The 26,019-nt window shown below is 39.8% G+C and overlaps 1 protein-coding gene across 1 annotated transcript in view; it reads left to right on the plus strand.

Annotated features, from left to right (window-relative positions):
* The first annotated feature begins 1,726 nt into the window (after positions 1 to 1,726).
* The window catches only part of LOC114654409 (endoplasmic reticulum metallopeptidase 1-like), a 50,330-nt gene continuing 26,037 nt past the window's right edge, over positions 1,727 to 26,019 (plus strand). The window contains exons 1-5 of the mRNA XM_028804953.2: positions 1,727 to 2,157; positions 3,858 to 4,159; positions 6,650 to 6,777; positions 10,961 to 11,066; positions 16,090 to 16,236. Coding sequence (XP_028660786.2) covers positions 1,799 to 2,157; positions 3,858 to 4,159; positions 6,650 to 6,777; positions 10,961 to 11,066; positions 16,090 to 16,236 — 1,042 coding nt within the window. The 5' untranslated portion in view covers positions 1,727 to 1,798. The remainder of the gene's footprint in view (positions 2,158 to 3,857; positions 4,160 to 6,649; positions 6,778 to 10,960; positions 11,067 to 16,089; positions 16,237 to 26,019) is intronic.

Below are 26,019 nucleotides of genomic sequence, written 5' to 3' on the forward strand. Positions count from 1 at the left end.
CAGGATAAAGGGAAAGATGACTGCAGCAATGTACAGAGACATCCTGGATGAAAACCTGCTCCAGAGCGCTCTTGACCTCAGACTGGGGTGACGGTTCATCTTTCAGCAGGACAACGACCCTAAGCACACAGCCAAGATATCAAAGGAGTGGCTTCAGGAGCTTGAGAGGTGCTGCAAAGAGGAATGGGCGAAACTGGCCAAGGATAGGTGTGCCAAGCTTGTGGCATCATATTCAAAAAGACTTGAGGCTGTAATTGCTGCCAAAGGTGCATCGACAAAGTATTGAGCAAAGGCTGTGAATACTTATGTACATGTGATTTCTCTGTTTTTTTATTTTTAATAAATTTGCAAAAACCTCAAGTAAACTTTTTTCACGTTGTCATTATGGGGTGTTGTGTGTAGAATTCTGAGGAAAAAAATGAATTGAATCCATTTTGGAATAAAGCTGTAACATAACAAAATGTGGAAAAAGTGATACGCTGTGAATACTTTCCGGATGCACTGTATATAGGAATGACTTTCAAACAACAATGTTAATGTCCTGCAATGACCAAGTCAGAGTACACACTTCAATCTAATTGAGAAACTGTGGTTGGGGCTGAAAATAATTTGTTCTTTCACAATCAGCATACAGCTTGACACAGCTTGAGCAATTTTGTAAAGAAGAATGTGGAAAAACTAGAGTGTCCAGACATGTCAAGCTCACAGAGACCTGTGCACACAGAACTGAGGCTGTCATGTCTACCAAAGCTGTATCTACTAAATACTGATTTGAATATTTATTCAATAAAATATTTTGTGTTTTATATTGCTAATATAGATTACTTTGCAGAGATCTGTTTTCACTTTGACACAAGTCTTTTTTCCTGTTGATCAGTGTTAAAATGCCAAATTCCATCCACTGTGATTCAGTGTTTTATAACAGTAAAATGTGAAAACTTCAAAAGGGGTGAAATTTTCATAAGCACTGTATGTTGCATTCTATGTATTCGTTTTATTTATTTTTGTTTTTAATTTTTGTTAGCTGTTCTGAGGTGACCTGCAAGCAAGAATTTATTCGTACTATGCACACATGACAACAAAGCAATAGTTTACCAGCAGATGAACACATTTTGTCACAAACGTGTGAAAACTGAAGTGGCCCAACATGATGTTAACTTTTACAGGACTCATTACATTTCTTAGTTTTGTATAAGCTGTGCTCTGTATGCGAATAAGCCTGCTTGCCAATGTAATTGACAGACATACATAGGACGAGCTAGGCATATTTCACATGTAGTGGTGTCGTCCACTGAAAATAAAAGCGATCCTTTTACTGTGTTTCTTAAATGCTCACCCTATGCTGTTCTGCATATACTGGAGTTTGCCATAAGCGCCATTGAATTTGAGCTGTGTACTCATGTAGGACCAGGTGAATCTAACGAGCAATTTAAAACTGGTACCCTTGTTGTGCAAAATGTGATAATTAAGGTGGCACGAGGAGATTTCAACTTTTACAATGTCAGTTAAACGTCGCTGTCCGCACCGTTGCTAGGCTGCAGATGTGGGCGTGTGCCAAGCCCGCCAATGAACCTAACACGCAATGGCCGGGCAATATGCATACGCAATCCAATGTGGATTTGTTCTCTTTAAAATCATTTAATGAATCAATGTACAAACCACTTATCGGCCTTGCATTACATTTTGCACAGCTCTGTAAATATGTTGTAAACTTCAATGTCGTTACTTTTACACGCTAGTACTGTAACATTTGCCAGTATCTCACTTAACACCGCCCCTAAATACAGCGACACTCCTAATGCGACTCAATGCGCCCCACGCTATTTCCATTAACACAAGCACAACGTTAAAGGAGACCATGGAAAACCGTCCCAAAGTCCGGAGAACAACGGACTACAGTGTCTTGGAACTCAGCCCACTACTGGATGGCGGTGACGACGACGACAACAACGGCAAAACCAAAAAGGATCAAGACAGAAAAAGTCGACGAAACGTTTGCAAGAGCCTGAACCTGAAACTCACCTGTATACTAAAAGAGATTGGGGTGGAGTTGTCCCTGTCCATCTTCCTGTTCTTGCTTTGGGCTTTGGTGCAGTTCTCCGTGCGACAGCTGCTCGTCTGGAGGTCCACGGGCGAGTTCAATGCCGAGAGGGCCAGGTGAGGGCGCAGGCGAAGGTGCATGCTTCAGAATGCGGGGGCTCTGGCCTGTTCGGTGCGGCTGGGTGTGTGTGCTAAGCTTAATAGACGCAAATGTCAGTTATGTAAAAGAAAACACGGAGAAACTTCTGCCTCAACAGATTTTATTTCGAAAATGCGCTTTAATTTATAAGCATTAAAATTAGAAATAATTAGAAAATCCTCAAACATTTGAGTAATAGAAAATGCTGGAAATACAAGGACAGAAAAGTATCTACCTGCGGTAAGACGTACAGTAAGTGGAAAAAGCTGTAATTATGAGGGGTAACTACGAGAAACGATTCATGTACTCAATAAAATAAAAAGCAAAGTAAAAGAGAATGAGAAAGCCTAAAAAAAGTCGAAAGTCATCAAGCAATTGCAATAAACGAGATAACACGTGCAAAATGATAATGTGTGAATAGAAAATGGTGTACAATTTAACAATTACAAAATATAAAAATGGCAGCTTGTATGGAGAAAATTATTTTACAACACAAAAAGTTAGTGTGCAAGCACATAAGATACGCGGAATTATTTGTACAAATTCCACCGTCACAAAGTAACTTTCCAGTCACAAAAACCGAAAGCAAAACAAACGAGACGTGGGATTATTTGATGGGTAGAAAAATATGACAGACCTGACCAATGTGGAGCTGCAAATGCAGAAAGTAATCTTAGCACAACAAGTGTGAACCGTGAATATGATGGTGAATTGAGAGGTAAGCTGGAGGAAGAAGATTGTGATTGAGTGGTCAGTCTATAAATCCCATCCTCATCTACAATCATGAGTTGCAGTAATAAAGCCTCTGGTACAGAGGCTAAAATAAAATTAAAGGAGTTATGATAAGAGTGTGGTGCCCATCAGCTCACAAGGTCCTTGGAACACAGCCAGTAAGGCTCTGGATTGAGAGGAGGTGGCAGAGGTAGGTTGTGCATGCAGGGGTGGTGCTTCTTAGATCACCTTCCACAGAAGACACAGTCCACTGTTAGGAGAAGACTCTGATCTGTTTACTGTCATCGCTGGAGCACCTTGAAATTCCAAGCAGGGTGTCTGGGAATGAGGAAAACTCATCCTGTTACAGCTAAGGCAGTTACCAGGAAAAAAATGTTTACAAAATTAAGGGGTGGTGATAAGTTGCCACATTCATGTAAACATCAAATTTGCTTCACAGACATACATCAGTCAATTATGGATCCTACTTAATCCAATTTAGGGTTGCATGGGCATAAGCCTATCCCTGTAGCCCTGGGTGCAAGACAAGAACTTACTATGTGTAAAGTGATAATCATTCACAGGGCATACTTGCAGAGGCCAGTTTAGAATTGCCAATTAACTTAGCCTAAACATCTTTGGGGTGTAAGAAAAAAACATGTAAATGGAGAGAATCTATAAAACGTCAGCTAGAGTGTCAATTTGAACCTAGTCTGCTGAAGCTGTGACACAGCAGCAAGAATCACATTTGCCATTGTGCCACCCACTTGACAAAAATGTGGGCACACACAACAAAATCATGCGCTAATCAGAATGTCACATCTTAAGAGTACATCCTGAATTTTGGCCTTTCTTTTATAATCTCCTTCTTTCAGCAATTATGCTGTATATGCACTTATTAGTTACCTCTTAAACTTACCTAAGTCATCATGTGGCCTTAACTTTCAATTTTCATTTCATTTTATAGGAAACATCTTGACAACATAACAGCATTCGGCCCCAGGCCTGTTGGGAGTCCAGAAAATGAAATATTGACAGTAAATTATCTCCTGAGTCAAATCGAATTTATCAGACAGGAAAGTAACCAAACTGCTCACACAATTACAGTGGATGTACAAAGGCCTACAGGATACAGAAACTTTGGTTACTTTATCAATTACTATGACAACATCACTAATATTGTTGTTAAGCTGGAGCCAAGAGGAGGAGAAGGTGCACAACATGCAGTGCTGGCAAACTGTCATTTTGATTCTGTGCCAAACAGTCCAGGTACCATACTGCTCTTTCAGTCATTTGAAAATCTAAAAAACTTGACAAGAGTAGGCCAGGTAGAGTGTCTAGGTAGAGTTCTGAATTTATCTAAAGTCCTGCTCTCTACCACACCACTTGGTAATTTATTATGTGTGTCTGTGGTTCTGTTTGTGAAAAAAAACTTTCTACCATTTGGGTGAAATTTAACCTTAAGTTTCTGCGTCCTCATGTTCTTGTTGAAGAACTTAATTTAAAGTAATAAATGAGATCATCTGCAGTAATTCCTTTCATACAAATTCAGTCATATCACCACTTAATCTCTGCTTAAACTGAAAACGTTCAACTCCTTCAATCTTTCTTCACAGCTCAAATCTCGCAGCCCTAGTATGAGATTAGTTGTTACCCTCTTGACTTTCTCTAGGACTGCTAAATCTTTTTTTGAAATATGAAAACCAAAACTGCTCATGGTAATCTAGGTGCGGCCACACTAGGACATTATAGAACTTAAACATAATTTACCTTGACTTCTATTATACACATCATGCTCTATAACCCAGCATCGTATTAGCCTTCTTAGTGGCTTCTGTGCATTGTCTGGATGTAGGTAGTGACATTTTAACTACATCTTCTATGTCTTCCTCATAAGTTATATTTTCAGGTTTCAAACTTCACATCATGTATTCAAATCATGTAACATTTTTACTTTCTATGTCTAATACCTTACATTTACATACATTAAATGTCATCCACTCCCACCTGCATTTTCTCCAGATCCCTCCAGCATCATTTGGCTGATTCTGAATTAACTGTCATCCCAACTAGATTGGTTTCATCTGCAAACATAAGAATATAAAAAAAACAAGCTGGTTATCCACTCGATAATAGCCACTGTCTCAGTATGTACAGTAATTTGCACAGTCTCATGTCAACAGTTCCTTTTGTCTCTTTGCCTAAACAATCACAGTATATTGAAGTCTTGTTCACAGTGCTGTGAGCCAGATGAATGCATTAAGTATCTGTAATTGAATAACAATGTTGTCAGTGTTAAAAAAAAAAAAAAAAAACATAACCACATAACTTTTAATACTTGACAGTACATGACTTTTCTATTGTGCATTCCATTCATATGTGAATTTCCCCTTGGGATTAATAAAGTATCTATCTATCTATCTATCGTGAGCTTGCTTATTCCAATACACTAACATAGAAGACAAGAGTCTATTCTGGCAGCAGGTACCAACCCAGGACAGCATGGCAGTCCTTTGCAAAGCATCATTTTATAGTAATCCCTTAATCCAGAATGCTTTACAACAGAAGTACAGTTGGAGCACTGACAGGCTAAGCAGCTTGGTTAGGGTCACAGAGGCAGGCAGAGGTAGAGATTGTGGCTTACAGTCAGTCACTTTGGCCAGAAAGGATCAACTTTAAAGACACCATCACTGATGACTTTCAGAAAATCACAGAAAGAAGTTGAACTTGATTCCTAGGTATCTTTAAAAATCTTTGTAATATAGATTTTGTTTAGACAAATTATTTTAACAGAATTTAAAGTTATATTTTATTGAGTAATTGTGAATTGTAAACCATCATTGTATTTATTAGATTGCTGTATTTTTTTAATGCTGTTGGTTGGAATCCTGTAAATGCCAGAAGTGACTCTACTCCTTTGGGCTCTTGAGCAAGGCCCTTAACCTGCTATTGCTTCATCCTGGGTATGATGTTAATCTGCATTCAAGTGGTTCTCCAGTTTACAGGGAAAACTTGGTGGCAGCATTGGCACTCCAGCTACCGTAAAAAAAAAAAAAAAAAAACCAAAAAAAGCAAAAAACCTCCCACTGTTTCAGTGTGGTGCTGAGGGGTCAGCAGCTGCACTCTGGCCCCAATCTGGGTGGTTTGTCGTGCGGTGGGTGTGGCGACACACTATTAGCACATGCTCCCAACAGCTTAAGGATACTTTGTCAAAATTCTGGTCCACCCACTGTGTTCATGGGTTTGTAAATTCTCTTGGTGTTTCCTTGAGCTTTCTCCAGGTACACTGTTTTTTTTATTCTAAATGGTGAGGTAATTGGTAAGCCACATTTGGCCTTGTATAATTCAGTGTGCTATCTGAGGGACTGTTTCCCAGGCTTGGTTCCTTTTCACCCAAAATTTGAATATGTGTGCTCAGAAAATGGATTGACATCTACAGTACATATCACTAATTAACATAATACAGGTATTTCAGTATAGTATATTTACAGATCAAGTTAGCAAGTAGGTCCATTGAAACAGTACTCCTGTCATATCCTAAGGTTACATTTTCAGTTTTTCTGACAAGAATAAATCCCCATCTATCTACCTTTGAATCCAGTCAATCCAGTTCATAGATCACAGGGGCTGTTACCCTATCCTAGCAGAATTGGGCAGAAGGCAGAATCTTATAAATGTATGCATCATTACTTTTTCTTTGTAGTAAAGTATCTGTGTACATTTCGACTTTAATTATATATTCTTTATGTTTTTATTTAGGTGCTAGTGATGATGCTGTCAGCTGCTCAATTATGCTTGAAATACTGCGTTCATTATCAAATCAGTCCACTCCACTGACCCATGGCATTTTGTTCCTTTTTAATGGTGCAGAGGAAAGTGGGCTGCAGGTAAAAGATATACTAAGTAACTTTTGTTATGTATGACATTTTCCATATGTTAGGCAAACAAGTATAGTGACACAATGAGCAGCATTGCTGCCTGTCATTGCTAGATTCTCAGCCAAGGGGCCTACTTTGTGGAGTTTGCATGTTCTGCTAACATTCCTGGAGATCTTACCCCATAGTCGACAGACATGCTGTTAAGATAACACAGTTTTAAATTTGCCAGGCTTGGGTTTGTGTGTGTAAGTATGTCTTTTAATAGATAGGCATCCCATATATGACACTTTTTTAAAGCAATGCATGAGTGTATTATTTTAGTCTAGCACATTAGAGAAAATTATAGCTGCATCCATGATCCCTGTGATTTCCACTTCCAATACAGCTTCTTAGCCCATAGGCCACAGTGCATGCATGGTGGTGGGCTTTTTTGGTGGGCTTTTAATGTCTAAAAAAAATATAGGTGCATTTACGCTACAAATTTAAATTCAGATGTTACGGCCCATAAAAAATGTCCAGAATGGCAATGGTGATATGTAACAAATGTCTCCTTGATGAAGTTAAAAAGTAAATGTTAAAACAACTAAGAAACATAGTAAACAAAATTGGCCAAAATCATACAAAAGCAAATCTTGTTGCTAAAAGAAATTCAGTTCAAAATGGATTAAGACTTTTAGCTTTACAGTAAATGAAAATGCCAAGTCTTGTCATTATGTTATGATCACCAGCAATATGAAACACCACAACAGAAATTCACTGAACAATAATAAAATCAGCTCCAATGACAGAAAACCTGATAGGAAGATTTTGGCCAACATTTTATGCAAATTGAAGCTTTTATTTGAAACAGTTCACTACTTTCTAGGACACACTTGCCTTGTTTTGAATTACTTTATATTTTTACAAGGACATTTCACGTAACATTTTATTTATATTTATTTCTCTTGCAAAATGATGTATTTATCAAATTAGTCACAGAGTTTTCTGTATTTATTTACAATTTATTATTTTTTTTATTTTTAATTTGCTGAATTGTGGCGGTCAATTAAAGGAACTTACCTGTTCATTAATGTCAAGGAAGAAACACCAGATAATCCGGAGTAAAAACCAAGTAAACACAGTGATAATGTAAAAAGTAATGTTAAAATAAACCGTAGTGAATAATGACCGTTTAAAAAGGTGCCTGGGAAATGAAATCTTATAATGAATGAAAAGAAAGCGCAAGTCTAGAAAATAAATGACAATGCTGCCAAACCAGCTAAATGACGACTCACTATCATAATTCATATTACTGAGCTGTTGTTATGATGTGTGTTGACGTGTCAAACATATTATGCCTCAAAATGAATGAATACAATGTACAGACTCTAGTTTAGTTCCCTTTTAGTGGGGCCAATGCTGCTAATTAGCACTAAAGAACTTTTCTAATTTTTCATCATTTTATAAAGACTACCTGTTGTCACTTCACAGGTGACTGGCCGAAAGCTCAGGAATATCTCATCCAAGCTTCAACTTCATTATGCCCACTATGCTGGAAACCATTAATTGACTGATGATGCGCCACTTTTAGTTTCTTTTTCATAGAAAGGCAATTTGCAGCAGTGTCTGGTTTTCTGAATGTAATATTGGTAATTATGAGTGCACCTACTGAGAGCAAAGCTGCTTTTGTTAAACATACGCAATGACATTCCATTAACTCCCATGTCATTTATGATGACAAGATGAGGCTGATTACTGTGACTCAGTGGCCTGGGTTAATCCGTGATTCATTTATTTTGAAGCAAAGTAGAGTTGGCACATGACTTGCTGATGGTTCTGCACCCGATGGCTGGCATGTTGGTAAGGTAACTAGCTGAACCCTCATTTTTTCATATGGCCTGCACTATTCATTATAACAGCAATGATGCCATTACATGTGCCAGGTGATAGTGACAACCTGCTCAGAATATGGTGCCTTTCCCTGACCCCCGCATTTGCTATAATGCATGTGCACACACACACACCAAGCACACACTAGGGACAATTTAGGACCGCCAATAACCTGCATGTCTTTGGACTGTGGGAGGAAACCCACGCAGACACGGGGAGAACGTGCAAACTCCACGCAGAGAGAACACAGGAAGCAAACCCAGGTCTCCTTACTGCGAGGCAGCAGCGCTAAATAAATAAATAGTAAATAAATACATGTATATTGTTCAGAAATTTCAAAAGGATCTTAATGAGAACGTCAGGAGGAAGCACTGAATTGTCTGATAGCAGTGTGCTGAAAACAATTCCAGAGACACTTCTTAGTACACCATGATGGAGCGCCTCCTGGATGGGATGGAGTGGATTTTTCATGATGGTATTGAATTTGCCACCATCTTGTTTTCCACAAGCACTTCCAGTGTGTCCAGGGTTTACCTTGTGAGTTGAGCATGCCTTCCTGATAAGTTTATTCAGGCATTGTGCATCTTTTGAGAACAATGATACCAGAAGACCATAGCGTTGAACACCGCACTGGCTACTATGGACTGGTAGAACATTTCCAGCAGCTTGCTGCACACATCCGAAGACTTGAGTCTCCTTAGCAAGTCCAGTCTGCTCTGGCCCTTCTTGTCTAGTGCCAGTGTGTGGTCAGTCCAGTTAGTTGTTTATACAGACCTCCAGGTACCTGTAGTGCTGTACCACTTCCACATCCTCCCCCTAAATGGTGACTGATGTCAGAGACTTCTTGGTATGTCGGAAGTCCACTACCAGCTCTTCTGCCTGGCTGATGTTGAGTTGCAGGAGGTTCTCCCTACATCAGAAGACAAAGTCCTCCACAACCTTCTTGTAGTCTGATTCATCTCCATTATTAATGCAGCCTATAAAGGAAGAGTCTCTGAAAATATCTGTAGATGGGAAGCACTGGGTATTGTGCTGGAAGTCTCTTGTGTTGAGGATGAACAGGAAGGGAGACAAGACAGCTCCCTAAGGTACTCCAGTATTACACACTGCCATTTCTGACACACAGTCTCTCAGCCACATATACTGCTGTCTGTTGGTCAGGAAGTCCATGGTTCAAGAGATCGTGGGGGCATCAAGATGCAAATCTCTGAGGTTTTTTTTTTTAGTGTGTGTATTTTCATGTTTTTTGCAATATGCATACATTCACATCTGAATCCATGCAAAGTTTTATAAATGAGATCCCTGGAGAAGTCAGATGTCATTTTTATGGAGATTATTCAACTATGGGTTGTAGAAACCCAACTTAAAAAGATCATGAACAATTTCCCAGCTCCATCTCATAGTGCTCCTACTGTGAGACTTTACTCCTGTCTCTCCAATCTCTCCAATATACAGTAAATGTATCGTAACATTTTATGTAGGTGTTCCTTAATATTAATTAAGAACAGAAAGCTGCTGTTTCATGCAGAGTCTCCATTATTTGGTTACCTTTGTCCTTTCTTAAAAAAATAAATACAAGATTTGGCTGAATGTAAAACCAGATTTGCCCTTAAAGTTATAAAAACAGGAACTCGACATAAAGACCCCCTGCGCCATGAAGTGAGCTCAGCCTTCACATTGACTTGTAAACATTTGTGAGTTATTTTCCTGTTTTATTAACCTGAAGTCTTATTTAGCTTGTGAGTTGTTTTCCTCATACTTTGATCTGAATGAATACATATTTTTGTAATTCTTATAAATTAAATGCACTATATTGAAATTTTTGGCTTTCTTTTATTCCATATTAAACTACACTACTGTTATTACATTAAAACATAATCCATAAAAAAGCATTTGGCATACATTAAGAAAAATTAAAATAAAGTGTGCACAAAAAAAACTTTCACCTGTATTCCCTCTGTTAATATCCTTAAATGCAGTTCCACAGGGGGTGGTGTTAGGGAGTTAAAGGAAAATCATTTTTGGATGTGCCTAATAAGAGTACAGTAGTAAAAAAATATAAGATCGTTGGTTATTTAAAACATTTAAATTACTGGGTATGGTACTCCGAGAAAAAAAGTTCAGAATGCTCTGATCTAATGATTATTTTGTGCACAGTAAATATTTAAAAAGTCTTACTTTTTCAATGGTGTTTTCTTATACTTGGTAGAAACTGGGACAGAATGCTTTGTGTTTTTACCATAAAATGTCTTTTCTCAAGTGCACTTCAAACTCTTTCTTTTTCAAACAGCCTCATGCAAGGTTTGCTTTTTGTGTCTTCTAGGCTAGTCATGGATTCATCACACAGCATCCATGGGCTAAGCTTGTGCGGGCTTTCATCAATCTTGAAGCTGCTGGAATTGGAGGGAAGGAGATAGTATTTCAAATAGGTACATCAAAACTTAAAAATACTTAATTTCTGGTATTCGTAACAGGTCACTTTATTCCTAAATAGCATATTTCCATGTACAGGCCCAGTATGCTATATACTATTACAAATATGGTAATGTCAGAATATTTTACTATTTTTTCTTATTTTTAATGAAACTATATATATTTGTATATATGTACCATAGGGAATTTTATTATCTGTTTTAAAACATTGTAGTGCTGAGCAGCACTTAGACTAAGATGACTGTTGCCCATAGAGCCTGACATATAAGGATTTTTTTAGACGAATAACAATATTGATATGTAGGCAATAAAGATGACATGATTATTGATGTTCCTGTTTGATTTAATTAGGTAGTTTATTAAAAGCATGTTCTTACATTACTTATTTTTACCCATCAGTCCTCCAGTGGATTTGCTTCAATGCTTTTATAATAAACTTTTTTTGATTAAATTATTAAAGGATGAATTCAGTATTTTCAGATTGAAGTTGTTTCTTCACAATCATGTTATATATTAAATCGCCACCTTAAACTGGGTTTTAAAGTGAAGCACACTTTATAAATTTAAAAAATAACTATTCTGCACTTGCCTTTTATAATGGGGGTGAAGGGTCCTGGAATCATGTTAAGAAAAGCCTTAAAACCTACTGAATACGGCAATTTTTCAAGTGAAAAATGTAATTGAGTATTGATCTGCGTCTTGAGATTGCACACATATTATGAAACAGCATATTCATGCTGTTTTAAGAAGAAAAAAAAAAACAAAAAGCAAACCATTGTTGTAGCGTTCAGCCGTTTTAAAAGGAGACCAGCTATGCCCTTTACTCTGATGCTTACTCTCCTCCATAGGAACCTTTCAGCCCCAGGGACAAAAATTTCCTGCTGAAAGTCACGGCCAAGCACAGCTATTGATATTCTTGAGTGTTGATTCCCAGATGTGAATTGCTGTCTCTGTTCAGTACGCAACTGGACAATAATAACTGAAAAGGTCACACTTACATTCACTCATATTTTTTCACTGAGTGAAAACTTGTATAATTATTTTACAAAGACATTCCATGCTGCTACTGGATTGATAATGCATGTGTGTGCTTCAGTGAGAGAGAATATTATAATAACTTGAGTCGTGTAAGAGACTGATGAATGGAATTAGCCACTTTACACAGACTGCTGGTGGGATGGCCTTAAATATTACTTTTTGATTTCTTTCAGTGGCCAGTTCCACCACACCCCCCAGATGTTCTGGAGTGACAGTTGTTCCCAGCTGTTTCTTCCTTTTGCCCCCTCATGCACATCGGGGTAAGAGGCAATCCGTATGCCACTGCTTTCCCAGCTCCATGAGCCGTCCCAAGGCCAGGATCCACATCTGAGACACACCGGAGGCTAAAGTCTTACGTGCTCTTTTTACCATATTACCACAAAATAACAACACAAAATGTAATTGGCAGAAATTTGGCACTGTTTAGGAAAAAATATTTGTATGATCTGAGCATGCATCTGTTGTTTCAAGCCATGTCAGAACATAACTGCTGAAGAAACAGAATTGCAGAAGCAAAAGTAGGATATAAAGCAGCTTGGTGAAGGGGGTTTGCTGGACCTGCCATAACTGCACCCACGATGGTGGCTATGAGCGGAAAAGTGAACAGGAAATATATTCTTACCTTGAGAAAAATAGTTACAAGAATCAGTGATAAAATAATTACTTCTAGTTTCCTTTCATTTTCACAAAGTTGCCTCATAAATGTAGAAGGCAAGTTTTCTTGAATCAAAACCTTAGCTACTTTTAATTTGGTAAGGGTTAAGGATTTTATCTACCTATGGACCCTGGTACACTTCAGCCCCATTGTAAACTACATGAACATACAAGTTATTTTTAACATTTATAATACAGTTTGATGTGGCAAACTAATATATACAATGATTGTGAAGAAATAACTTTGACTTGAAAAATACCAAACTTATCCTTTAAGCATAATACACTACTATAAAAGCTTTACAAAACAATCTAAACATTGTCACCCATCAGTGGGCACAATTCAAAGTGAACAATAGAGCAAGTTAAATTCTACGCCATTTTTCAATTCTTCCTCCATTAATCCAACAGTTTTCAATTTGCACAAATAAAAAATTGTAGAATAAAGAACACAAAGCAGAGTGAGTTTACAATATTGTTAATTAGCAGATTCTTTAAGTTTGCGTAGCCTTAACACATGGTGGTATTGGTACAATCTCTCTGTTAAACTAATTTTGCAAATATCTGTTTACAGTATTTATAATTTCTGACATTTTAAAAATTCTCATTTGTCCAGTGTATCTGTAACATATAACTGTAAAAATCTGGGGTGTAAGGAATATCAAGATTTTGTTTTGATATCTATATATATATATAATTCACTAAGCCGCCGCCAGCGCAAGCAAGACACCCATGGAAGCACGCAGGATGGAGCCACACCCACCAACTCTAAGACCATTGGATACGACAACAACTTGCAGAGCCAAGCCCACCAACTCGGATGCGACGACTCAGAAAACACCGCGTCATTTATGTTCGTCTGTGCTAGAGTCCACATGCACCTCTGAGCCACGTTGACTGTTCATAGAGGCATGTTTCTCGCGGATGTGAATCGCTGTATGCAGCGTGTAAAACAGTTTGCGAAGGGTATCCCATGGGATCCTTAAAACAATCCTTTAAAACTGAGGTTAAAACACAATGAAGGAAGCAGTCTTTAAAAACCAATAAGCCCTGTGCCTCTTTTTCATTAGCATCTCACCTGCTTCACTGGTGCAGGTCCAGCAACAGCCGAGACGCTTTCTCAGCAGCTGACCTTCTCTGTGCCTGACTCCACTACTATCAGTCGCCTATTTAAAAATGGCCTTTTGAAGGGGAGCTATGGACCCGCTATACCACAGGAACACCTGTGACATTGCCTTCAAGCCTGCTCTTGCTCACTCTAACGTATTGGCTTTCTCTCTTTCCTCACTCGCTCGCACACTGCACAGGGGAGAAACACCCGCAGCACGACTCCACCCAGAAACCGTTTCAGCCACACTTCCACGCCCCTCGCTACTCTGTGAGCGCAGTGATTATTTATTTAAAAATGGCGTTTTGAAGGGGAGCTGTAAACCCGCTATACTACAGGAACACCTGTGACATTGCCTTCACATTGTTTTCCTTTTATTTCTGATCCCGTCGAGCAGATCAGACACCCAGGCAAACAACACTGAATAATCAATAGCTGCAACTACTTTGCCCGCCCCAACTCCTCACCTGAGTCTGTTTCGTCTGTGTTCAGCAGTGTTTCCCAAACTCGGTCCTGGTGAACCCCTGTGGCTGCAGGGTTTTGTTCCAACTGGATTCCTAATCATTAATGCCGGTGAAACTCATCCGGGATAAGTCGGTTTTTCAAACGCAGCCGTGTAGCAGATTAGTCAAGATGGATGTAATAATCCGAGATGAATGCGCGCCCCTGCGCTGAGTGAAACGCCAATGTATGTTGAGTCTAGAAAACATGATCAGCAACTCTTTGATAGGCTGCAACAAAATGATGAAAGAATGGGCGTATTTTTTTCACACAAGCTGTGTGTGTGGGTGGGTGGGTGATAGTTAGTTAGTTAGTTAGTTAATTAGTTACTCGAAAGATTTCAAGATTTAATATGCACAAGCAGTAACACTGCAAAAGCAGCCCAAACCAGAAAAGACGGCTGGCAAAAAGTGGCCAACAAATTAAACGCGTGTGTATTGTACTTACTGAAAGCAGCGTTACGGATTTTGCAAATGTTCATTTTTTTTCCCTCTGCTTAAAAAACATTTAAAAAGCGGCGTGATTATGCGGCGTATGCTACGCCGCGGGTTGGTATGCAGCATGTAAAACAGTTTGTTTGTCGTGGATAATTTGCCTTTTACTTTTACACGAAGATAGATTGTTAGATTGGCCTTTGCGATGATAATTAATAAGGCACAGGGCCAAACTTTCAAAAAGATATGCATGTATCTGCCAAAACCAGTTTTCAGTCACGGACAGTTGTATGTTGCTCTCTCCAGAGTTCCATCTTTTCATTCACTTACTGTTGTATCCTCGGACTCACCCCTTTTAGACAACTGTGTCTTTCCGGAAGTGTTCAGCCATAAATAAATAATTATGCGGTGTATGCCTGCAGGAACACGTGCAGCGAGCGAGAGAGAGACCGAGAGAGCGAGCGAGCGACACACACACACACACACACACACACACGAGAGAGAGAGAGAGCGCTGGACGCATAAGAATAATAGTACTTCATTATATTGATATACCGGTGTTTTCAGTATTCAAAGCGCTATCCACACAGGGAAGAACCGGGAAGCGAACCCACAATCTTCCACACTCTCCTTACTGCAAAGCAGCAGCACTACTACTGCGCCACAAGGCAGAGAAGGCAGTTAAAGAATGCACCGGGCTCGATTTTGTTTTCACTTCTGTTTACAGCGATATGGTTGTAGCGTGCATTATTGCAATGTTACTTTTCTTGGTGGCTTATTACATTACGGATGTTTCACATGTTAATTTTTTTCCCTGTGCTTAAAAGACATTAAAAAAGTGTTTCTCAACTGTGACTCCGGAACAACTCAGTACGCAAGCTATATTAAGCGTCAACAACAAAGACTCGCTACACCTTAATGAACAAGTGCTGAAACTTATCCCTACCGACGAAGTAACTTTCACCAGCGTGGCCTCCATCGTCGCAGATGATCCCGCTTTCAGTCACGGACATTTATATGTTGCTCTCTCCAGAGGTCCATCTTTTCATTCACTCACAGTGGTACCCTCAAACCCACCCCGTTTGGACAACTGTGTCATTCAGGAAGTATTCACCCATCAATACATAATTATGCGGCGTATGCTACGCCGGGGTTGGCTAGTATATATATATAAATTATTAGAGCAATTGTTACATTTAGGGTGAATTCATTTAAAATGTTTACATGTATTCAAATGCTTTTAGCAGGTTTTGTTTTATTGAATGTTTTCTTTACCACTTTCAGGTCCTAACAGCCCGTGGCTTGTGAAGGCTTATGCCCTTGCTGCAGTACACCCATTTGCCTCTGTTGTTGGACAAGACATTTTCCAGAGTGGCGCTATCCCATCAATTACGGATTTCAGAGTCTTTACAGAATTTGGAAACATTTCTGGTAAGTTATTTTTTTTAAGTCATCAAAATCTTATTGTAAATATATATTTTTTTAAGTTTTTAAGCACAAATATAGTTAATTAAACCATAGAATGCACAGCACAATAGTAAACTAAATGTAAAAACATTGAGTAACACTGAGAAAACCTTGAACAACAGAGAAAACTAACACTGCAATAGTTTGCACTATAGCGCTACCAACCGCTGGCTAAAAACACTTTTTTTAATGAGTTGTAAGCACAGGGAAAAAATGAACATTTGGAAAAATCCGTAATTTAATAAATCACCAAGAAAAGTAACATTGCAACAATGCATGCTACGAACCGATCGCTGTAAACAGAAGTGAAAACAAAATCAAGCCCAGTGCATTCTTTAACTACCTTCCTACCTTATGCGTCCAGCTCTATCTCTCACGCTGCCTGTATGTGTGCGTCTGTCTCTCTGTCACGCTGCCTGTGTGTGTGTGTGTCGCTCTCGCTCTCTCTTGCTCGCTGCACAGGAAATGCACAGGGAGAGACTGAACATGTACAAACCGAAAGGGAAACTGGCTTGTTCGTATACCGAGTGTGTGGTCGTGAACCGAGGCAAAAGTTTGGCAAACTTTTTGGTCGTAAACCGATTTGTACGTGTACCGAGACGTTCGTGAACCGAGGTTCCACTGTAATTCACTAAGGCAGCCGACCATGGCAGGCAAGACGCAAGACAGAGCCTCACCCACCAACAATTCACTAAGCAGCCGACCATGGCACGCAAGACAGAGACCATGGGATACACACGACAGAGCCACGCCTGCCAACTCACAGAGTCCCACCCACCAACTCTAAGACCATGGGATACGCACGACAGAGCCCCGCCCGCCAACTCTAACCCTCCTCCCACGTCATGGGATATGCACGACAGAGCCCCGCCCACCAACTCTAACCCTCCTTCCGCATCCACCCTCGCTCTCAAGGCATGCACACTGCTTGCTCATGTGCCAGCACGCAACACCTCACCAAACACCGCCTCAGTTGCTTTCATCTCTGCTACAGTCCACATGCACCTCTGAGCCACGTTGACTTTTCATTGTTCTTTTCGGTTCCGGCTGCTTTTCTATATATAATCCACCAAGTCGCCTGACATGGGATATGCACGCACGCAAGACAGCGCCCCGCCCGCCAACTCTAACCCTCCTCCCGGAACACTACGACAAACTCAACACAGAACAGAAACACACTGTTGACACTGTTTTACACGCTGCATACAGTGATTCCCATCCCCGACAAACATGCTTCTTCTTAGATGGTTCTGCAGGACCAGGGAAAACCATTGTCTACAAAACCCTGATTCATACCATCAGAGCTAGGGGAGAAATTCCTACAACCGTAGCATCTACAGGAATAGCTGCAACATTGTTACCGGGTAGACGAACTGCACATTCTGTTTTTAAAATACCGTTGAGGCTGAATACTACTTTAACATGCAACATCAAACCTACCTCGCCACACGCTCAACATCTTCTGCAATCCAAATTGATAATATGGGACAAGGCGCCAATGACACATGCATACGCATTCCAGGCAGTTGACAGGTTATTACGTGACCTCACAGGTGACTTGCAGCCATTTGGAGGCAAAACAAATACTATTGGGTGGAGATTTCCAACAAATTCTCCCCGTCATTATGCGTGGCTCCCGAGCACTTACTGTCACCAGTTGCATTAACAAGCAACCTTTGTGGCGTCACATACATGTTCTTACACTGACGACAAATATGAGAGCTCTTCCTGATGAACAACATTTCGCAAAATGGCACCTCGATGTTGGAGATGGGAAAAACGGAACACCTGTGACATTGCCTTCACATTGTTTTCCTTTTATTTCTGATCCTGTTCAACAACTATATGGCAACATCGACTTCTCAACTGTCACTCTGGAACAACTCGGCACTCAAGCTATATTAAAAGTCACCAATGAAGACTTGCTACACCTTAATGAACAAGTGCTGAAGCTTATCCCTACTGACGAAGTGACATTCACCAGCGTTGACTCCATCATAACAGACGATCCTGCAGATCAACTATCATTCCCAGAACAATTTCTTAATAGTCTTACTCCCACTGGCATGCCTCCATAAACTCAAAGTTAAAATTGGTTCAGGCATCATGCTTCTCAGAAACCTCCTGCCAGCAAAGGGTCTCTGTAATGGCACTAGACTGACTGTTACCAGCATTCACCGCAATGTACTGGAGTGTAAAACTATCACAGCTGCTACCTCACAAACTGTCCTTATTCCCCGGATATCCCTGACCCCATCAGATTTAAATTTGCCTTTTACTTTTATACTAAGACAATTTCCTTTTAGATCGGCCTTTGCAATGACAATTAATAAGGCACAGGGCCAAACTTTCAAAAAGATATGCCTGTATCTGCCAAAACCAGTTTTCAGTCACGGACAATTGTATGTTGCTCTCTCCAAAGTTCCATCTTTTCATTCACTCACAGTCATATCCTCAAACCCACCCCATTTGGTCAACTGTGTCTTTCAGGAAGTGTTCACACATCAATAAATAATTATGCGGCGTAGGTTGGCTAGTATGAAATAAAAGTGCTGCTCTTTGTTTTGCCTACCCAGATCAAATGTTCCATTGCAAACTGAACTGAATCTAATCCAGGCCACCTTTATCCTGGGGAAGTGCTTTCATAAAACAGAGCTTGTGATGACATGCTAATGTGACAAAATGTAGACACAGATTGTATCATTCACTGTGTCCAGTTTTGCCATCTTTACCACATCTCGAATTTCCTTGTTCTATACAGTGAATGTTACTATATAATACAACCACTTTACTAAACTCATTTTATTAAAAAAAATTGTGTACATATGTATTATTCTATAAATTTTCTTGAATATACAGCTATCCCTTGTGAGTCATGGGGGTTAAGGGCACGGGAAACCCCACAAATACATTTTGGGACCACAAGTATATTCTATAGGTTTTGAAAAAGTTTATTGCACTAAATTAGAGGCATACATTTTCTTGAAATGTGAGATAGAACGATCACTGCACAGGCAGTTCACACTTGTGAGGCTGGCTACTGAGTCAAGGATGTGTGGCATCTCCGGACAAAGTGTGTAGTTCTGCAGTTCTTTAGTGAACTGTAACTTTTTACAAAATTCAACTTTTTATCATACACTTGTGTGTGTAGTTATGGTAATAGTCAATAAAAATGATTAATATTACATGTATTTTATGCATTTATGACTTACTAGATGTTTTTAGCTTTCTTTGCAATGTCTGCCCAATGCTTGTTGTAGCAGCCAATGATGCCCTCAGATTCTCAATGTCCTAAAACTTCTTCTTCTTTCAGCTGCTCCTGTTAGGGGTTGCCACAGCGGATCATCTTCTTCCATACCTTTCTGTCCTCTACATCTTATTCTGTTACACCCATCACCTGCATGTCCTCTCTCCATAAACCTTCGCTTAGGCCTTCTCTTTTCCATTTCCCTGGCAGCACTGTCCTTAACATCCTTCTCCGAATATACCCAGCATCTCTCCTCTGCACATGTCCAAACCAATGCAATCTCGCCTCTCTGACTTTGTCTCCCAACCATCCAACTTCAGCAGACCCTCTAATGTACTCATTTCTAATCCTGTCCATCCTCATCACACCCAATGCAAATCTTAGCATCTTTAACTCTGCTACCTCCAGATCTGTCTCCTGCTCTCTGGCCAGTGCCACCGTTTCCAACCCATATAACATAGCTGGTCTCACTACCGTCCTGTAGACCTTCCCTTTCACTCTTGCTGATATCCATCTGTCACAAATCACTCCTGACACTCTTCTCCACCCTGCCTGCACTCTCTTTTTCACCTCTCTTTCTTCCACAATCCCCATTACTCTCTACTGTTGATCCCAAGTATTTAAACTCATCCACCTTCGCCAACTCTACTCTTTGCATCCTCACCATTCCACTGACCTCCCTCTCATTTACACACATGTATTCTGTCTTGTTCCTACTGACTTTCATTCCTCTCCTCTCTAGAGCATATCTCCACCTCTCCAGGGTCTCCTCAACCTGCTCCCTACTATCGCTACAGATCACAATGTCGTCGGCAAATATCATAGTCCACGGGGACTCCTGTCTAATCTTGTCTGTCAACCTGTCCATCACCATTGCAAATAAGAAAGGGTTCAGAGCCGATCCCTGATTTAATCCCACCTCCACCTTGAATGCATCTGTCACTTCTACCGCAGACCTCACCACAGTCACATTTCCCTCGTACGTATCCTGTACAACTCTTACGTACTTCTCTGCCACATCTGACTTCCTCATACAATACCACAGCTCCTCTCGAGGTACCCTGTCATATGCTTTCTCCAGGTCCACAAAGATGCAATGCAGCTCCTTCTGGCCTTCTCTGTACTTCTCCATCAACACCCTCAGAGCAAACATCGCATCTGTGATGCTCTTTCTTGGCATGAAACCATACTGTTACTCACTAATCATCATCTCACTTCTTAACCTAGCTTCCACTACTCTTTCCCATAACTTCATGCTGTGGCTCATCAATTTTATCCCCCTGTAGTTACTGCAGTCCTGCACTTCCCCCTTATTCGTTTTTTTTTTTGTTTTTTTTAAATTTTATTAATTTTATTTTATTCGATACAAATAGATCAGTTTTTACAAAAAATAGGATTGACAACAGATTGACCCCCACCCCTGAGAAAGAGAGCATGGCCAATGGGGTAAACCTTAAAGCTTGTAAACATACCTAAATTGATTAGTTTAATAGGGCAATAGAGATAAATGGAGAATAGAAAGAAATGCGGAGAGAATTGCTTCCTCAGTGCTTTAAGAGCTTATTCTAAAATATTATTGATTAGATCCTGCCAGGTTTTGAAAAAGTTCTGTACAGATCCTCTAACTGAGAATTTGATTTACCCTTATTCTTAAATATCGGCACCAGTACACTTCTTCTCCACTCCTCAGGCATCCTGTCACTTTCCAAGATTCCATTAAACAATCTGGTTAAAAACTCCACTGCCATCTCTCCTAAACACTTCCATGCTTCCATAGGTATGTCGTCTGGACCAACAGCCTTTCCATTCTTCATTCTCTTCATAGCTGTCCTTACTTTCTCCTTGCTAATCCGTTGCACTTCCTGATTCACTATCTCCACATCATCCAACCTCTTCTCTCTCTCGTTCTCTTCATTTATCAGCCTCTCAAGGTACTCTTTCCATTTGCTCAACATACTCTCCTCGCTTGTGAGTACATTTCCTTCTTTATCGTTTATTACCCAAACCTGCTGCACATCTTTCCCAGCTCGGTCCCTCTGTCTAGCCAATCGGTACAGGTCCTTTTCTCCCTCCTTAGTGTCCAACCTCTCATACAACTCATCATACGTGTTTTCTTTATCCTTCACCACCTCTCTCTTCACCTTGTGCCTTATCTCCTTGTACTCTTGTCTACTTTCTGCATCTCTCTGACTATCCCACTTCTTCTTTGCCATCCTCTTCCTCTTTATACTCTCCTGTATTTCCTCATTCCACCACCAGGTTTCCTTTTCCTCCTTCCTCTGTGCAGATGTCACACCAATCACACTTCTTGCTGTCACCCTTACTATATCTGCTGTAGCTTCCCAGCTGTCTGGTAACTCTCTTCACTGCCACCCAGTGCCTGTCTCACCTCCTCCCTAAACTCAACCTTGCAGTCTTCCTTTTTCAACTTCCACCATTTGATCCTTGGCTCTGCCCTCACTCTCTTCCTCTTCTTGATCTCCAACATCATCCTACACACCACCATCCTATGCTGCTTAACTACACTTTCCCCTGCCACTACTTTGCAATCTTCAATCTCCTTCAGATCAACTCTTCTGCATAGGATGTAATCTACCTTTGTGCATCTTCCTCCACTCTTGTACAACACCCTATGTCTTTTGGCAAAATCCACTATCCTGTGACCTTCTTCATTCCTCTCCTTGAAACCTTACCTACCCATCACCTTCACCTTCTTGTCTCCACTGTTCCCTTCACCAACATGCCCATTGAAATCCACTCCAATCACCACTTTCTGTCCCTTGGGTACAGTGTTCATCAGTTCATCCAACTCACTCCAAAAATCTTCTTTCTCATTCATTGCACACCCAACTTGCGGTGCATATGCACTAACAACATTCATCATCATACCTCCAATTTCCAGCTTCATAATCATTACTCTGCCTGACACTCTTTTCACCTCCAAAATACTCTTGACATGCTGTTCCTTCAGAATTACTCCTACCCCATTTCTCCTCCCATCCACTCCATGATAGAACAATTTGAATCCACCTCCAATCCACCTGGCCTTACTCCCCTTCCATTTAGTCTCTTGCATGCACAATATATCAACCTTCCTTCTCTCCATCATATCTGCTAACTCTCTCCCCTTACCAGTCATACTGCCAACATTCAAAGTTCCTACCCTCAGTTCCACTTTCTTTAACTTCCTCCTCTCCTCCTGCCTCCAGACATGTCTCCCCCCTCTTCTTCTCCTTCTTCTTCCTCCTCTTCGGCTAACAGTAGACCAATTTCCGCCAGCACCCTGTTGGCTAACAGTAATGGTGGCGGTCGTTGTTAACCCGGGGCTCGACCAATCTGGTATGGAGATGTGTATTGTTGTCTGCATATTGATTTGGCAAAATTTTACACCGAATGCCCTTCCCGACATAACCCTCCCCATTTATCCGGGCTTGGGACCGGCACGAAGAAACACACTGGTTTGTTGTCCCCTGTGACTGGACGTCAGTGTCCTAAAACTGATTTATTTATTTTATTTTGGGGACCCCAGAAATACATCCAGGCTTGACTTGGCTTGCACACTCACAAACAGAGACACATAAACGGCAGTTCAGTGAAAAGGAAAAAGAATGTATTGAATAAATAATGAAGCAAAGATGCAGAAACCCACCCAAAACCCCAACTGGGATTATAGATATTTAATTAAACATACATACAAAATAAATTCAGCCAAACACTAAGTACAAAACGATAAACACTCACAACACAGTCCAGTTTCGCACATGTAGTTGATTTTGGTGTAGATGTGAAATGAAATCCCCTTTGAACAGCCTCCTGAAAGTTCTGTAAAATTTTGTCTTACCATGATGTCATTGTAAATGAAGATTTGTAGAAGTTGTGGTGGTCTCCAGATGAAGACGTCTAACCCAGCTGAAATAATCACACAAACAAGCAGGCAAGAACATAAATCCTAAGAAAACTGTAAAATGATGGGTATGATTGTTATCTTATTATGTAGTGAAGTGTTGAGAGAAAAAAAAAGAAAAAAAACACCAGCTGGCTTCTTATGAATTCTTAATAGCGCGTCAGCAGTCCTCACAGCACCCACCTATACCACCCAATGGTACAATACTTCCACAGCTGCTTGGATTTGCAGCCCATTAAAGTGGAGCTGCTATAGTGTTGTCTTTGGTTTTCCAGAGTAGGTTGCAAAACAGTTTCCATTTAAATACTGATGACAAACCCACAAAAAGGTGGATCCTTGAATTGTAAATCAATGAATTGCAAGGGCCGACTAATTCTTTCTGCGGTGGGCTGGCGCCCTGACCAGGGTTTGTTTCCTGCCCTTGTGCCCTGTGTTGGCTGGGATTGGCTCCAGCAGACCCCCGTGACCCTGTAGTTAGGATATAGCGGGTTGGATAATGGATGGATGGACTAATTCTTTTTTCCTTCTTGAAGAAAAAACATGAAAATAATCCTGGCAAGAATTTTTAATGTGGCATGGTTTCTAATTAAACATAGTAACAGATGATAAAATCTTACATTCTCCTCTGGAATATTACAGTCTCATTTTTACTATGATTGTTGAACAGTTGAAAATGGCTATTACATCTGTACAAGAAATCTTTATACAATCAAACAATTTTATTTGCAGACAGGCTGAGTAGTGTAACATCACAGTTCGGGGGAGATACAATTCAGTTTGGTATTCTTCAAGTTAGATATTTTTCACAATCATTTCAAACATTATTTTGCCCTGAGAAAGTGTTTAAGAGAAATACTTTTTATGAATAATAAAAAAAAAAAATCATACCTATTTATGCAATTTAAAATTTAGGTCTATGAGGCACTGGTGCAAATTTTACAAAAGTCCTAACTTGCCAAATACGTCCTCAAGAAAAAAATTCTTGCCCACAGCCAAACAGAGACTGCATGTATTAAACATGCAGAAAGTGTCACCCGCTGGCCACACCATAAGCACTTGAGTCGCTCTTGGCAGACACAGCAATTATAGCACTAAGGAAACAAGGAGATAGACTGGCAATGACGTATAGAAAGCAGTTGGACATCTTTTAAAACTTCAGAATCGCATCATTTTTTTTTCCCAAAAATTACATGGATAAACAGCATTCTATGCCTGCACTCCATGAAAAATAAAATAAGATGTGTTGTAAAAAGTGTTTTACAATGTGCATGTAATCTCAAGGCACAGCCAAGAACAAGAGCATTCTTGTCTCAAAAAAATTGACATATGTGGACCTCATTTTAAACCGCAAGAACAGGTCAAGTCTTTTTTAAAAATTTATCCGTTTAGAACATTTTCACATATTAATTGTGAAAAAATAACAAACTATAAACAACTAACTTTAAAGATTTTACTTATGTTGTTTAAAAGAGTAGCCTGATGGTAATAACTATTATATTTCTAATATACTTAGATTATACATTGGCTCAGCAGTCAAGGGTAGTGTATGCACCTTGTAATGGAATGATGAAGGTTTCTTTACAAATAAGCTACATTTACATCCAACTGGTGAAATATTTTCAAGTGAATATTTTGGAATGCTGTAAAATAGCATGCAGTTTACATTAAATTGGTTTAACATGCATAAAGAAACTAAAGACTGAAGTCCAACAAGCACTAGCTCCCTTCTCTTCCTGTTGACAAAAAAGGAACTGTAAACTAAAGTAAAGAAGTGCACTTAGCTTGAATTAGTTTTAACTTAGAAAAAAAAACATGATTTCTATTAAAAGTCTGTTTTCTTCTCTTCAAATGGGTTATGATGAACCAGATTCTGTAAAGAGAAAGAAGGATTGTTGGCAGACCTCTGCTTTACTCAAAGGTGCACTGTATTTTTATGGAGATTTTTTTTTTTGCATCCTTCAATATACTTAACCTGCAAGTGTGAAGAATATGTTGTGTTTCACTTAGCTCTCAGTGCACATACCTATTATGCCCACCTTTTTAAACCTCATGATTTTTCAAAACCTAACTATTGTAACCCTGATAATAACAGCAATAGATATATAGATGGAAAGAACTTTGTCTTCAGGAGTAAATTTGTCGTTTTCACAGAAACTCAAATAAATATATTATGGCAAATGGCAAACCATTTATATTATGATAAACAACTAACTCCTCTCAGATGCACACCAGAATGATCAATAAAATAGAAAAGAAACTCCTGACTTGGCAGTCCTAATGATCGATTACACAGATATATTGCTGTTGGTATAAAGGAGCCCCCATAGTGTTTCTTTACACACTTCTGCTGAATGATTCGTTGACTGAAAGTCCTCCGTGTTTGTGTGTCAGAGATTGGATGTGCAGCATGGTTCTTAATGGCACTCAGTTTTGTTTGAATTCTCTCCTTTGCTATGACGTCCAAGGGGCCCACAGTGCATCGTGTAACTGAGCTTGCCCTTTTAATTAGCTTGTTAATTTGACGGGCCTCTGTTTAAGTGATGACAGCATAGAAAATCGTACTGACCATCAAAGAGTTGTAAAAGATGTATAGGAT

Source organism: Erpetoichthys calabaricus, chromosome 7, assembly GCF_900747795.2.
Source record: "Erpetoichthys calabaricus chromosome 7, fErpCal1.3, whole genome shotgun sequence".
NCBI lineage: Eukaryota > Metazoa > Chordata > Cladistia > Polypteriformes > Polypteridae > Erpetoichthys > Erpetoichthys calabaricus.